The sequence below is a fragment of the Martes martes genome, assembly GCF_963455335.1.
Source record: "Martes martes genome assembly, chromosome: 4".
NCBI classification, from domain to species: domain Eukaryota; kingdom Metazoa; phylum Chordata; class Mammalia; order Carnivora; family Mustelidae; genus Martes; species Martes martes.
This window is the reverse complement of record NC_137891.1, coordinates 54,116,414-54,130,545: the sequence shown is the minus strand read 5'-3', so window position 1 is coordinate 54,130,545 and position 14,132 is coordinate 54,116,414. Positions and strand designations below refer to the sequence as shown.

Sequence of the window (14,132 nt, the reverse complement as noted above, 5' to 3'; positions counted from 1 at the left end):
GAACATTATATGTTATAATATTTTATGTCATACAAATATTTATTACGGAATATCAAAATTTGGAAAGAGGCAACATTTTTGCCAAGTAGAAATATGGAGTAAGTTTTCTTTAAAATGTAATGCCTTGGGGCACCTGGATGGCTCAGATGGTTAAGCGTCTGCCTTGGGCTCAGGTCATGATCCCAGTGTCCTGGGATAGAGCCTTGCGTGTGGCTCTCTGCTCAGCAGGGAGCCTGCTTCTCCCTCCCCGTGCTCTTCCACTCTTGCTCTCTCCCTTTCTCTCCCTCTCAAATAAATACATACGTCTTTTAAAAAATGCAATGCCTTGGGATGCCTGGGTGGCTCAGTTGGTTGGACATCTGCCTTCGGCTCAGGTCATGATCCCGGAGTCCCGGGATCGAGTCCTGTATCAGGCTCCCAGCTCCACAGGGAGTTTGCTTCTCCCTCTGACCTTCTCCTCGCTCATGCTCTCTCTCACTGCCCCTCTCTCAATAAATAAATAAAAATCTTAAAAAAAAAAAAAAAAGAAAGAAAGAAAGAAATGCAATGCCTTAAAATAATTTGTTAAAAAAATATAGGTAAAGAAAATGCCTACTGCAGAAAACACAAGAAGATGAATCTGTAAGTAACAGGAAAGTTACTTATTTAAAGACAAGATTACTAAATTTGTAGGATCACGAAATTTCAGAGCTTAGAGCTATTAGTTACAGATAAGGAAAAGGTCCAAAGTGGTTAAATGACTTGCTCAAGGTCATAAAATAAAAAACCTAAAGTTCTGAAAAGATATTTAAGGTCCTATAACACAGTCAGCATCTCAGGCTAATTTTCCTGCCTCTCCCCTGGGATTGATTCAGTCAAGGGCAACTCCATGGGATCATAGTTTCACTTGGAAGGATCTCCACACATTTCATAATTTTGCAAAGTAAAAGAAAAATCTATTCTTCCTGAAAATTCTGTGACTGGAAGGAATTCTGGAAGTAATACAGAGTACACATATAGTATTGGTGGGTAGAAGCAGCTATAAGCACGATGTATCCCAGGAACTTTGTATCCACACCTGAGGCAGCAGTCTTGCCACACAGAAAGATTTGCTTCCCAAGAGGATCTAAAATATGTGACCATCTTTGAAAGGCTGCCCCCAAGTGCTCTGAAAGAGGAAATTAAAGACTTCCCAGGTCCCTGCCACAATGCAAAAAAGATTGCTTCTTACCACCAACATAAAAAAAGGTCAGACTTAGAAACATGAGAGTGAAATATTGAAGAGAGACATTGATTTATTAAAAGCCTGCCATCATTTTCATTTAGGACGCCCCTTTCCCATTTCTGTTTTCCATTTTGTCTCTGCCACAAGCATCACCCCACCACCGATCACCCCCAAAGGGAGCCTTCAAAGCAATAAAGGTTATTAGATCTGATTTCTTCATCTATAAAATAAGAAAAATAGATGATTTCAAGTGTTCCTTCCAGGCCTAAATCGCTGTGGCCAGTGATTCCAACTGCTTTAGACTATGTTGTCTTTTGTTTCTTTTTTTTTTTTTTAATTAAAATGTTTTTTTAAGATTTTATTTATTTGGGGCACCTGGGTGGCTCAGTAGGTTAAGCCGCTGCCTTCGGCTCAGGTCATGATCCCAGGGTGCTAGGATCGAGTCCCGCATCGGGTTTTCTGCTCAGCAGGGTGCCTGCTTTCCTCTCTCTCTGCCTGCCTCTCTGCCTACTTGTGATCTCTCTCTGTCAAATAAATAAATAAATAAAATCTTAAAAAAAAAAAGGATTTTATTTATTTGACTGAGAGAGAGATCACAAGTAGGCAGAGATGGGGGTGGGGGAGGCGTGGCAGAGCAGGCTCCCTGCTGAGCAGAGAGCCTGATGCTGGGCTGGATCCCAAGACCCTGACTGAGATCAGGACCTGAGCCTGAAGGCAGAGGCTTAACCCACTGAGCCACCCAGGCGCCCCTACGTTGTCTTTTATATTTCAACCCCATTTGTAGCAGCGATGACCCCAGCTGACCGTAGAATGCAGACTTCGGATGCATTACTGGCTTTGTATGTTGCTTTACGTTTCCTGCAGAAAACTATACTAATTCAAGCGCCAGTGTACGATCTGAGGAATCCTATTTCAGAAAATGAGTCTTTACCTGGCAGATCTTGAGGAAGTAGCATTTGATTTCCAAAACAAAAAAGCAATTTTCACCTTCCGGGATTAACCTGAAGGGTTTCTTTCATGCCTAGAGATCTGACGCTGAAGATAGCCCTGCGGACACGGTAACGTTAAGGTGCTTCACGCTCCCCTTCAAGTCTCTGCTACTCCCACATCCTCCCAGAGCTACTCAAGAATATTACTAGAATAATTTTTTTTTTTACTATCAGGTAGTTCAAACCTTAACAATATTTATATTTACTATTTTTTAAAGATGTATTTGTTCATTCTATTCTCTGTAACACAGAGTGACCGGGGCACATACTAATGTGACTAGCAAAGTCATGGATGTATTTTCGGTCAGAGGGAAAAATTACTTGATTGTTCAGTTTTGGTTCACTATACCAATTACAGAAGCATGCAATGTGAGGTTTTTGAATGGATGGCTGAAATAAAACGCCATTGAATGTGATTTAAAAATCTGACTTTAGGGTGCCGTTAAGTAAATGTTACATACTGTGCATTTTACAGTTTCATTAAAAGAGATCCTGGAATTCTCATTAGGTTTTTGGAAGCAAGCAGAATGCTTGCTCTTCCATGAGGTTTTTGCAGCCATTGCCTGAAATAGTTATTTTCTATTAATTATTTACATACCATTTAGGTTTCCTAAGAAAATATTTAGGGAGACTGATCTGAATGCAGTCTGTATACTATCCAGATAAAGATTCTATCCAGTGGACCCTTAAGAAACGTTTGGCACTCACACCAAGGTGAAATACCTCTATTCGTGGTTGATGCTAGGAACTGTTCTAAGTAGAATGTATTTTGTAGAACAGGCTCAGAATTAAAACAACAATATGGAGTTTTTTGAATGCACAGAAACTTCACACCATTCCAAGGAAGCAGACATTTACATAGAAACGCTTCAAGAAATATGCTTTCAAGTTTTAGTAAGTTTTCAGCCCAATAGATTAATTAAATCAAGATTAATGCCTAAGGCTTGTAACACAAGTTGCTGTGGAGTCTCAGCTTAATCCTACTCTTTCTTCACAGTGTTTTCTATAAATTAGCGTGTTCCCTTATTTGCATACAGGCAGCCCATTCTTGTGATTGACAGATAAGTTTCTCTGAATTCATTTTCTGTATCCTCAGTATCTAAACCACTGGTCCATTCAGGGGAAAAGTCGACTGGCCCATTAACTGAGATAAAATCATATGAATCTTATATGACAGGTTTTTTTTTCTTTTTTGCACTTGTGATAAAAGTCTTGCATTTTCCATTTCTGAAAGGTGTTGCTTTCACCGAGAACATAGTACGTGACTTACTGTATTTGTAGTTTCACACCACTTTATTCAATGCAAAGACACACATCATGGACTTTATTCTAAAATCCACATGAAGGGGTGCCTGGGTGGCTCAGTGGGTTAAAGCCTCTGCCTTCGGCTTGGGTCATGATCCCAGGGTCTTGGGATCGAGCCCCACATCGGGCTGTCTGCTCAGCGGGGAACCTGCTTCCTCCTCTCTCTCCTTGCCTGCGTCTCTGCCTACTTGTGATCTCTGTCTGTCAAATTAATAAATAAAATCTTTTAAAAAATAAAATAAAATCCACATGAAGTAGAAGCCAGAGCTTTTTTTCCAGAAAAAGTTCACACATTATTACAACAAAGTGAAAGAGGAAACTGACATCCTTATATTGATAACCAAAACATTTTGGATTCTAGAAATTGAGCCCACAAATGCAATAATTAGTCTGGATAGGAAGTATGAGTTTTTGCTGAATTAAGAATGGATGGGAAGTATTTTTCCAGTCTTCAGCCCATAAAATTAAAAAGTAATGGGAAGGGGGAAAAAAGTAATGGGGAGTAATTTAAATTACTTAGATGCCGGAGGAAGCCATTTTGCAGACATAATTCAGAGACCGTCATGGCAGCCTCAGATGACAGTTGCTTCCAGCTCAGGAGGCTACAGGAAGGGAAGAGTCATTCCGATGAGAGAACTCCACTGACCCAGGTGAGCCGACACTCCTGAGTGTCTGAGATGGCGTTCTCTCGTTTAAGTACCAACCAATCTAGCTATCGCATTAGGCTCTCATTTTATTCATACTACCTGGTAGTATTGAGGACCTAAGAAAAAATTTCCTTGAATACTCAAAATTAGGTTGGCAATAAAGTCTTGAAATATAAACAGAATAAAGAGCTTTCATTACTCCGATAAACCAGTGTAGATCTCCATGTAGGACTGTAAGAATGTCTTTCATTAGAGGGAGAGAAAAAAAGGGCAAGACCCTGCATGATATAGTGGGATTCTCATTAAACTCAGCAGGAGGTTTAACTGGAATCAAGGGTAAGGTGAGGTCTCAGATTGGTACAATTTACCGCTCTTATTACATTTTTGATCACAAGGACTGATTCATGTCATCCAATTTCTTTTCCTTGTCACAGCTGCTTTGCCAAAAATCAATCAAATTGAAATTTAAGAGCCTCATATGTTTCTGTACAACCCAGCGATGGGTTGTACAGCTTTGACCTTCTTAAATGTCCCCTAATTTGATTTGATATCTATTCCTGCAGGAAAAGTATGCCATTTCAGCTGATCAAACATTAATCTTTCAAACCCTCCCTGGTCATTATATCTTAGGAAACCATAATTTGGGGGGTGGGGAGGAGGTGGGTAGAATGAATGTAGACTGAATCCATTTTTGTGCTAAACCGATTAACATTACATCATCGTAGCAGAAATATCTAGAACATTACCTCATACCAGTGATCTTCTGGGATGTTAAAATAGACCTTCAAAAATGGGAGATTTATTTTTCATGTCAATGTTGAATCTTCAATTACATATTCATCAGCTATATTCATCAACCTTTTTTTAAGGTCCAAATTCAAGCTAATGTGGCATACAAGTGTTTTTAAATAAAATCCATTTCATCTATTTCCTCTTTCAAGAAGAAAATCATAGTGATAGAGCACCCAAAAGTATTTCTAAATAGGATGACAGATTTGACTTTTAGAAAATAATCTGACCTCAAGCTCTAGGACCCCAAAGCAATCAAACTATCAAATGCAATACACACACACACACACACACGCACACAATATGGTCAAAATCAAGTTAAAAGAAGGATGAGAAGCTTAATTTATGACATGGAAAAAGGTGCCAAAGAAAGCTGTAAGATCACTGATTCTGATCTATGTGAAGACTACATATTTAGAAGAGTGAGGAAATCATTATATATGTGTTTGTCTATTTCATATTTTACTAAGTACAATTAATTTCTCTGCTACTTTAGTCTAATCTAAACCAAGATCTAATCTATTAAATCTCTAGTACCAATTGTATTGTTCTCCTGGATGCTCCTTGTTCTTCAAAGAAAAAAATCCTGCTCAGATTCACACACACACAAACACAAATGAAAAAGGAAAAAAATGAAAAAATTCAGGTAATTGCCAGGCAAAATATATTACTCTCAAAATATCCAAATAACCAATGCAATGCATTTTTCCCCCTAAAATGCCTAGATAATTACCACTTTCTCCACTTACTTCATTAGCTGTGATAGGAGTGGATAAATAGTCATAAAAAAATACACATACTCAGAGTTCCTTTTGAGAAACTGTTCCTGAGTTTTGTAGCCATCTCTGCCAATATTTACTATCCAAGTAAAAAAAAAAAAATACCTTTTACTTTATTTCTCTAAGTCTCTGTACTTGACCTATAGTTCTGTAGTCAGTAAGTCACATAATACCTTAAAGTAAAAATACCTTTTACTTTATTTCTCTAAGTCTCTGTACTTGACCTATAGTTCTGTAGTCAGTAAGTCACATGTGGGAATTGGCATTTGCCAAAGGAAAATAGGAAGAGAAAAAAGTCTTGGATTCTTTATTTTCAAAGGCAGTAGTAACATACATTACTTTCTTGTTAAAAAAACAATATGGAAATGGTGAAGGTGTGCGTAATGCATCTGAACAGATAGTTGGAGGAAGTGAATGGCATTACAGGCAAGGTACATAGAACCAGACAGACCCATAATCAAACTGAACTCCAAACTTCATGATCTGTTGGCTATTGGGAAAACTACTCCACTTCTCTGCATCTTTTTCTTTCATCTGTAAATCTAGTCTCATTATACTATCTTTCTCCTAACATTATCGAGAAGATTAAATGAGAAATGCATGCATATATTGTAGCGTGGTGCCTAATCTATTGTTTGTGCTCCAAACCCAAATAGCCACTGGCACCATGATTCATAGTCCACTGTAGCCATTTGGAAGAATGGAAAAACAATTAGTGTTCATACATCATTAAGTGAAACAGGTATTGCTATAGAATCATTGTACATCATATGGGTTGAGTTTTAAATGAATTCGCTAGAGAAATACACTAACTTGCAAACATTAATAGTTAATAGCAAATGCAACCAACTATGAGAAAGATTATATGTAATTATCTGTTACTTCCCACATCCTTACAAACTGCCCAGAATTTTACTTGGTGTTGGGGTATAATGAAAAAATTAATATATGCTGAGTTCCAAAAACCAGTCAATGGGATTGTCAGTTCAAAGTATGAAATATCAATAGTGAAATCTTATTAGCGCATTTCTAATAGCCTTCACATTTGCTTGGGATTTTTCATTGTTGATAAAAAAAAAAGGTAATCCAAATTCCATATATTTTGACCCATACTCTAGGGTGTGGCCAGCCTATCCTACTGGACTCAGATTTAGTGACAGTTTGTCTGGAAGGCTTCCTTAACCACCCATCTGTAAGGATCTCTTGCTCTCTTCCTCTGCCCTTAACTCCAAATACAGTTATTGTTTACTATCCATTGTTGTTTTATATGGTCTCTAGTAACTATCTTCCCTTTCTTTTCCCTTTGCCATTCCCTACTGTTTTCTTAAGCCATACTACATTACCTGCTGAACTTTATTTGGTTGCATCTTAAGTGTATCTCGTGGTAACAGGTCCTTCCTGCATAATAAAATGACTAGATAAATCTTTCTAAGAAGAGGCTTTCACCAGGTAACCCCCCTTTCAAAATGTTCAGTGGCTCCCTATTGCTAAGATAATTGTAATGGCCAAATTCTGACAGTGAAAGAGGATATTATTAATGGGCTTCACCTAGAATTATGCAGGCAAACCAGGACTTCCAGCTAACCACTCATTCTCACCTCTGAGCTTCTCAAATTTTCCCACAGAAGTATTCCTGAGAGTGGACTCAAAACCAAACCCTCGATCTTAAATTTCTTTCAAGTACCATGTAGAAAATTCATATTGTGACATTCTGGTAAAAAATATACGAATGGTTGTCTTAGTGTAAATACAGTATCTTAAGTCATACCCTTTTCACATGAACAAAAATTCAGAACATCTTACCCAACATCTCAGAGCAAAACTGAGCCCCAGGAAGTCTTTCTGTCAGGACACAACTCCTGAAAACCTCAATGTAGTGTAGTCCGTGAAAATGAAGTGAATGATTCTCCCCGTAGTTCAGTTATCCTTTTCTTGCATGAATTCAACTCACTGCCCACCCACAAAAGCCTTCCAGATAGCTTCTTCAGAACCCCATTTCCATGTCAACAATAATAAACATACCTTCTCCCTTCCTTGCTTGCCTTAACACCACTCAGTCTTTACCATCCAGGTCCATTTGTTCTGGTTGCTGTATAAAATATAAGTCACCCAATGAAATTTGAACCTCAGAAAAGCAAGGAATGATTTTTAGTATGTCCCATGCAATTTTTGGATTAAAACTTAACTAGGCACCTCGTATTTTTGCTTGCTGAATCCGGCAACCGTAATCGTAAAGCCATTCCTGACCACTCTCCCCATAGCACCATGGCTTTGAGATTCTTCTGAATTTCTAATGCAAATCACCTGTACCTCTATTTGACACCATATTTGGCATGTGTTTCTATCCATATACTCCATGTTTTTATATCCATGCATTCCATTTCCTAAATTTGAAAGCTTCTTGAGAATAAAGATACTATTATATTTCTTTGTAATTCCATAGTGCCTTACAGAAACTCCTCTCCATCAGTGATCATAAATACTTGTTAATTGAGAGATTGACTTAAAATCAATGAGCAAAGTAGCCAACAACAGTGTATTCAGCAATAGCCTTCTGTTCCATCCAGACCTGTGCTGTGAATTTTTTCATCAATGAGTAAGATGTAGTATTTGTTTTCAAAGAGCCTGTGGTTTCATAAGCAAAAATTACACATCAAAACCCAGTAGTGACTGATCTTAGACAGTATAGAACCACATATAACAGTATATAATCAAGATTGGGTAGTACAGTCAGCTAAGGGCAATTGGAGATCAATGTGGGCAGCGCCCCTAAGAGAGAGAAACCCTGAGGAGGGAGGGCTGGAATTGGGATTGAAATTTTGGCAGGAATTTAGTTGAGAAGAGAGGATTAGGAAGAGCAATGCCACCTGGGGAAAATTTGGGCAACTCTACCATGTGAAGAGGAAACCTTTCTCCACTGGAGAGTGAGCCTTTGTTGCAGGGAAAGTCAAGATATGCTCGGACTGGTTGCAAGTGGTTTTAAGGAGCTCCTTAGGATTCAGAGCAAATATATGAATGAGAATCTATGTTCATGCCATGGAGAGTCATGGCCCTCGGTAAAAACAATGTAAGGATTCCCTTAAGTAATTGCCCACATTGGTCAATTGAGTTTTGTCCCCAAACCACCTAGGAGAGGAAAGACAAACTTTTCATCAGTCATGGTTATACATTACACACAGGGTTCTAAACTGTTGGTCTCAGACAGCCTTTCTAGCTTCTGCCTTCATTAACTTATGGAGTATAATAGAGCAGTGGCCTTACTAAAAAGGATTGAATTTCGTTTCCAAGAAATGGAAGACAGATGTTGAGGAGTATTCTTTTCAGTAGAAATTCATGTTCTTCTATAGCTTTAATCTGTTGCTGCTCTATGAAAGGGAGATCTTATTTTATTTTTATTTTGGGGTTAGCCCTCCCTAATAAAGTTGGTATTTTTAACATGGGTTCCTTGTATGTGCTTAATTTTGCAAAATATTTTGGATACCATTTTGCTTTCTCTTAGTAAGAAAAAGGCACCAGCCTGCAAAAACTTGCTGTTTTGAGTTTTATTCTTCATGGAATCAAATGAATTAAACCACCAAATGTTTTTATCTGACAGAAGCTGTGATTCACACTAAACATCCATGTTAAGACCTGCTTGGAACTTTTTTTTTTTCTTTTTTTTTTACCGACCTGCTTGGAACTTTAGAAGTGACATAATTTTATTAACCAAATAAACAAATAAGACAAAGAAATACAGTTTCAGCCTTCTAAAATTCCAAAAGCATCTAATGAAATCTCTCAAAGTAGGTGTTAGCAGGACTGTTACAACAAAAGGCAAATTGTGTTGTTTATTTTAAAGGAAATAAGCTACACAAGGAGAGAAAATTCTCTTAGAATGACCCTCTGGATGTATTAGGTTGAACCATATACAATATGGCAATATTTGATCTTTGCATGTGGTTCAATGATATGCAAGCATGTCTAGCCTTGACATTGAACCTCAGCCTAAAAGCAGAAATAGAAAAAGGCTACTTGGCAATCTTGATATTGATTGATTTACTACATTTTTATATGGAGGCCACATATGACTTTAGCCTCTGGGGGCCAGTTTCATTTGCAAAATTGGTGGTGGGGTAGGGGGACTGTTAGCTCAATGATCTTTTAGGACCCTCCTCATCTAGCATTTGGTAGCTCTAGAGCATCTGGGTGTCAAATCTGTTTCCCATTAGCCAACAAAAGATGGACTTTGTCAGTAATGCCCAAATTAATCATCTGGGAATTCCTGTCTTCCCAAGGTACTCACCCTTCCTTGCATTACCATAATGATCAGAAGCCCCTGCCAAAAGATGAACATTACTGTGAGATTCAACACATTAGATCATCACCATTGTTTGTACCTTTCCTCGAGTTAGTGCACAGCATGCCTGTCATTTCTCTTCCATTTTTTTTTAAATTTATTGATAATCAACAATGGTGGGACAATCCTACCTCCTTATACCCGCCGGGTCTTCTCTCGTCCTGGTAACAACCAGCACTGAGGAGATGCCTTCCCAGGTTACCTGGGCAGGAGGCCTCTTGACAGAGAAAGGGAAAAATGAAATAGGGAGGGGGAGTGAAGGAGGAAGGATATCCCTCACTGAATGCCTACAGCTGCTTGGGAAGGTGGGCCCCCAAACCAGGTTCCACAGAGGAGATAAGAGCCTTATCAGATCTCAGATCTAGCTTTATGGTATGTGTGGAAAGATGTTGGGACAAGAAAGTGTGCTTGGGGATAAAGAGAAAGCAGGAACAGAGATCCTTGGAGGACGCATCCACTTGAGAAGAATCCTGATGGGTTCTCTGCCTGTCCCCGACTACATCGGTGGCCACACAGGCCGAGGCAACAAAGGACACCTCCTGAGTCATACTTATGTCCGGTAGATGCACATATGCGTGTACTCGGATGGACCTGTCTCCCGGAGCATTTTGTCTGGTTTTGCTTCTTCTCTGTCTTCTTTGTCTCTCCTCCCTGTCCTGCTGGATCTTCATTCCTCCTACTTCCCTTTCTTTCTCTCACTCCCTTTCTCTCGCTTTTTATCTAACCTGATATAATATGTCATTTATGTCCTCTGTAATAAGGAATATGCACCTGTTTCAGTCTCTCTTTCATTTATATTTTGCAAAGCTGTGTCCCTGCCAACATTCATTCCGAAAGAGTCTGTAATTGTTACTTAGATTAAAAGAAACACCAAGAGGAAATTCAGAAAATGAAAGATACTAATCCCAAGTCTTTTGTTTTAGCCTACAAGGAAAAAATGAAGGAGCTGTCCATGCTGTCACTGATCTGCTCTTGCTTTTACCCCGAACCTCGCAACATCAACATCTATACTTATGACGGTGAGTCGCCTGCAGTAGAAATGTTCATGCTAACATTGTTTGGAAAAGCTTACATACACTTGTTTCTCTCTCACAGCTCCTGATCGAATTAAATCAATGTTTTGTAGATCTCACTATTGACTTGTTGCGTCTAGCTATTTGGTCTTATTGATTGCCTATTGCTCTAAACGGCTTAAGGGTTTTGTGGTTTGTGTGTGTGTGTTTCTGTTTTTTTAAGTGAGCCCTAACCCTGAGATCAAAAGTCACACGTTTGGGGCACATGGGTGGCTCCATCAGTTTAAGCATCAGGCTCTTGATTTCGGCTCAGGTCGTGATCTCAGGGTCACGAGATCGAGCCCTGCATGGGGCTCCACACTTGGAGAGTCTGCTTGAGATTCTCTCTCTCCCTCTCCCTCTGTCCTTTGCTCCCCACATGGCCCTCTCTCTCTAAAATAATAAATAAATAAATCCTAAAAAAAAAAAAAAAGAGTCACATGTTCTATTGACTGAGCAAGCCAGACGCCCCTAAAACAGTTCCAGTTTGATGCTAACAAGAGCACATTCATGTCTCTTCAGAAATAGAGCTAGATGGCTGTTAGCAGCCACATCCAGCATACCAACATGGATAGCAAGTCTAAGGCTTTTCTTTGCAAATGATATAATATGCTAAACTTTCGTTAGACCAAACAGTAATTTGCAAGAAAATGCTTTATACTCAGGAAACTCAAAAGAAAAAAATCAACAACCATCGCTGTTTCCCCTTATTATATTCTTCATAAAGTCCCCATATTTTGAATATGCATGTCAACAAGCTAACAAGTTCCCATGATAAAAGTGACTTATGACTGAGGCCCCAGATAACAAGAATTAGAATTAAAATAAGGAAGGACGGTAGGAAGGAAGGAAGGAAGGAAGGAAGGAAGAAAGAAAGAAAGAAAGAAAGAAAGAAAGAAAGAAAGAAAGAAAGAAACCGACCTTAAAGTATTGGCATGACTACAGACTTCACTGTAGTACAACACGTTCCATTGGATTTATCAAAGTTCAGTCTACTTAGCTTACTTTTCTTCCTGGCTCTGCCACTATCTGTGTGACCTCAGGCAAGTTACTTAGATTTTCTGAGCCTTATTTAACTCTAGTATCTTCTTCCCACAGTTGTTACAGGGTTTAAGTGGTCTAATGCAGGTCAAACACTTGGCAGCAAGGCTGATCCCTTACAAGCCCTCAAAAATGGTAGCTATCATTGCCGATCATCTCATCCTCACTTTATTCAGTCAATGTAATTACAGTGTTCGATAGAGTTCTATGTGTAGCAGTCAGAGCTGAGGTATATTTTGTTACTTGTTGGCTTATCATGTTTCTTTTCCGGATGAGTAAAGGCATACATTAAAGATAAGCTGAAGGCATCCGTGGCACTTGACCCCTTCCATGTGTTTTGTTTTTTTTTTTTTAAGATTTTATTTACTTATTAGAGAGAGAGAGAAAGCAGGATGAGGGGCAGAGGGAGAAGAAGGCACCTCGCTGAGCAGGGAGCCCAACATGGAGCTCCATCCAGGACCCTGGGATCATGACCTGAGCTGAAGGCAGATGCTTTAATGACTGAGCCACCCAGGCGCCCCACGGCTGTGCCTTTAAAGCCTGGCCCAGGACTTAGAGGCTTTTTCCTTCCAAAGTTATGCTAACATAGCACAATTGTCATAAATGCTAATTAACTGTTTTGTAACCATGTCTTTGTGAAAGGGTTTCAGTTTCCAACCCAAACTTCCATTAGAATGCGGGGCCAACGCCTACCTTGTGTAAATTCATTCAGTTGACAGATAACCCAGACAGAGGCTTCCTCTGCTAGATACAGCTGTGACCCGTATCCGGCCACGTTTCTTCTGGGATTCTAATACCTCACTACAGGCTGTCACAGAGGCTGCAAAGATAAATATGGAACAGGCCTCCCTTTGGGAGATCTTAGAGCCGAAGAGAAGAGACATACGTCCAATAGTCAAATAATCAGCAAGCAGAGCACAGTGTGGTTAAGGGATAAGCTGGAGGAGACACAAAGTGTACTGGGAAGACAGGCAAGACAGTGATAGGTTCTACAGCATTAGGGATTGAAGACGGGGGAGAAAGAGTCAGAAGTCATGGGTGAGCTGAGTCTTAGAAGCTAAATAGATAAATTCAACCTTGCTCATGCACTGCTTCCTAGGAGAATTGGTAAAGCATTTCAAATTTCCAATAAACCTTTGTTATTTTTTTCTTCCTCATTTAGCCTGAAAATGCCTCCAGCCATGGTAATTTTCAAAGGATAAATCAAAATCTATGCCACTTTATTTTCATGTGAAGCTCATGTATATTCAAAAGGAAAAAAAAGTTTGGTTTAAAATCAATTTGGGCTCTTTTCTCCTAAGTAGGCCTGCCTTTAATTGACTCCCTATAGACATTGTTGAATTTCCCAACACTGTACACATTTATTCTGTTGAAGAGGTCTTGTATGTTCAAAACCATGTAGAACAGATAATCACATGCAGCATTTATTTCTATTTGCCAGAATAACAAGGCTGCTTTCTGTTGCCAGAACTCAAATTATTTCAATAAACCCCTGCTTCACTGCTCTGTGTGCTTAACATCCTCAAATATTCATTCCTCAGATATGGAAGTGAAGCAAATCAACAAACGTGCCTCTGGCCAGGCTTTTGAGCTGATCCTGAAGCCACCATCTCCCATCTCAGAAGCCCCACGGACTTTAGCTTCTCCAAAGAAGAAAGACCTGTCTCTGGAGGAGATCCAGAAAAAACTGGAGGCTGCCGAGGAAAGAAGAAAGGTAACTTCTCCCATAGGTTTTTCGATTCTTCTCTCTTTTCTCTGTCTCTTCCCTTCCCTCCTCTTCTCTCTCCTTTCTTCTCCACCCTCCACCCCCCACACTTTGTAGCAGAGGTTCCGGGGGACACTATGTGTAAACCTACAATATCCCAGCACGTGTAGGTCTTCAACAGACACAGAACCAGGCTAGTTCAAGTAAAAATTGCTGCCTCTGGGCTACTTGAAACCAAAGATCTTAGACACTAAAAGGGCTTCAATACCTTGGTGCCTTTCTCCC

General features: G+C 39.4%; 1 protein-coding gene across 1 annotated transcript in view; it reads left to right on the top strand.

The window, feature by feature from the left end:
- STMN2 (stathmin 2) overlaps positions 1–14,132 on the top strand; it is a 51,591-nt gene that overhangs the window by 15,877 nt on the left and 21,582 nt on the right. The window contains exons 2-3 of the mRNA XM_080802287.1: positions 10,973–11,068; positions 13,684–13,856. Coding sequence (XP_080658413.1) covers positions 10,973–11,068; positions 13,684–13,856 — 269 coding nt within the window. The remainder of the gene's footprint in view (positions 1–10,972; positions 11,069–13,683; positions 13,857–14,132) is intronic.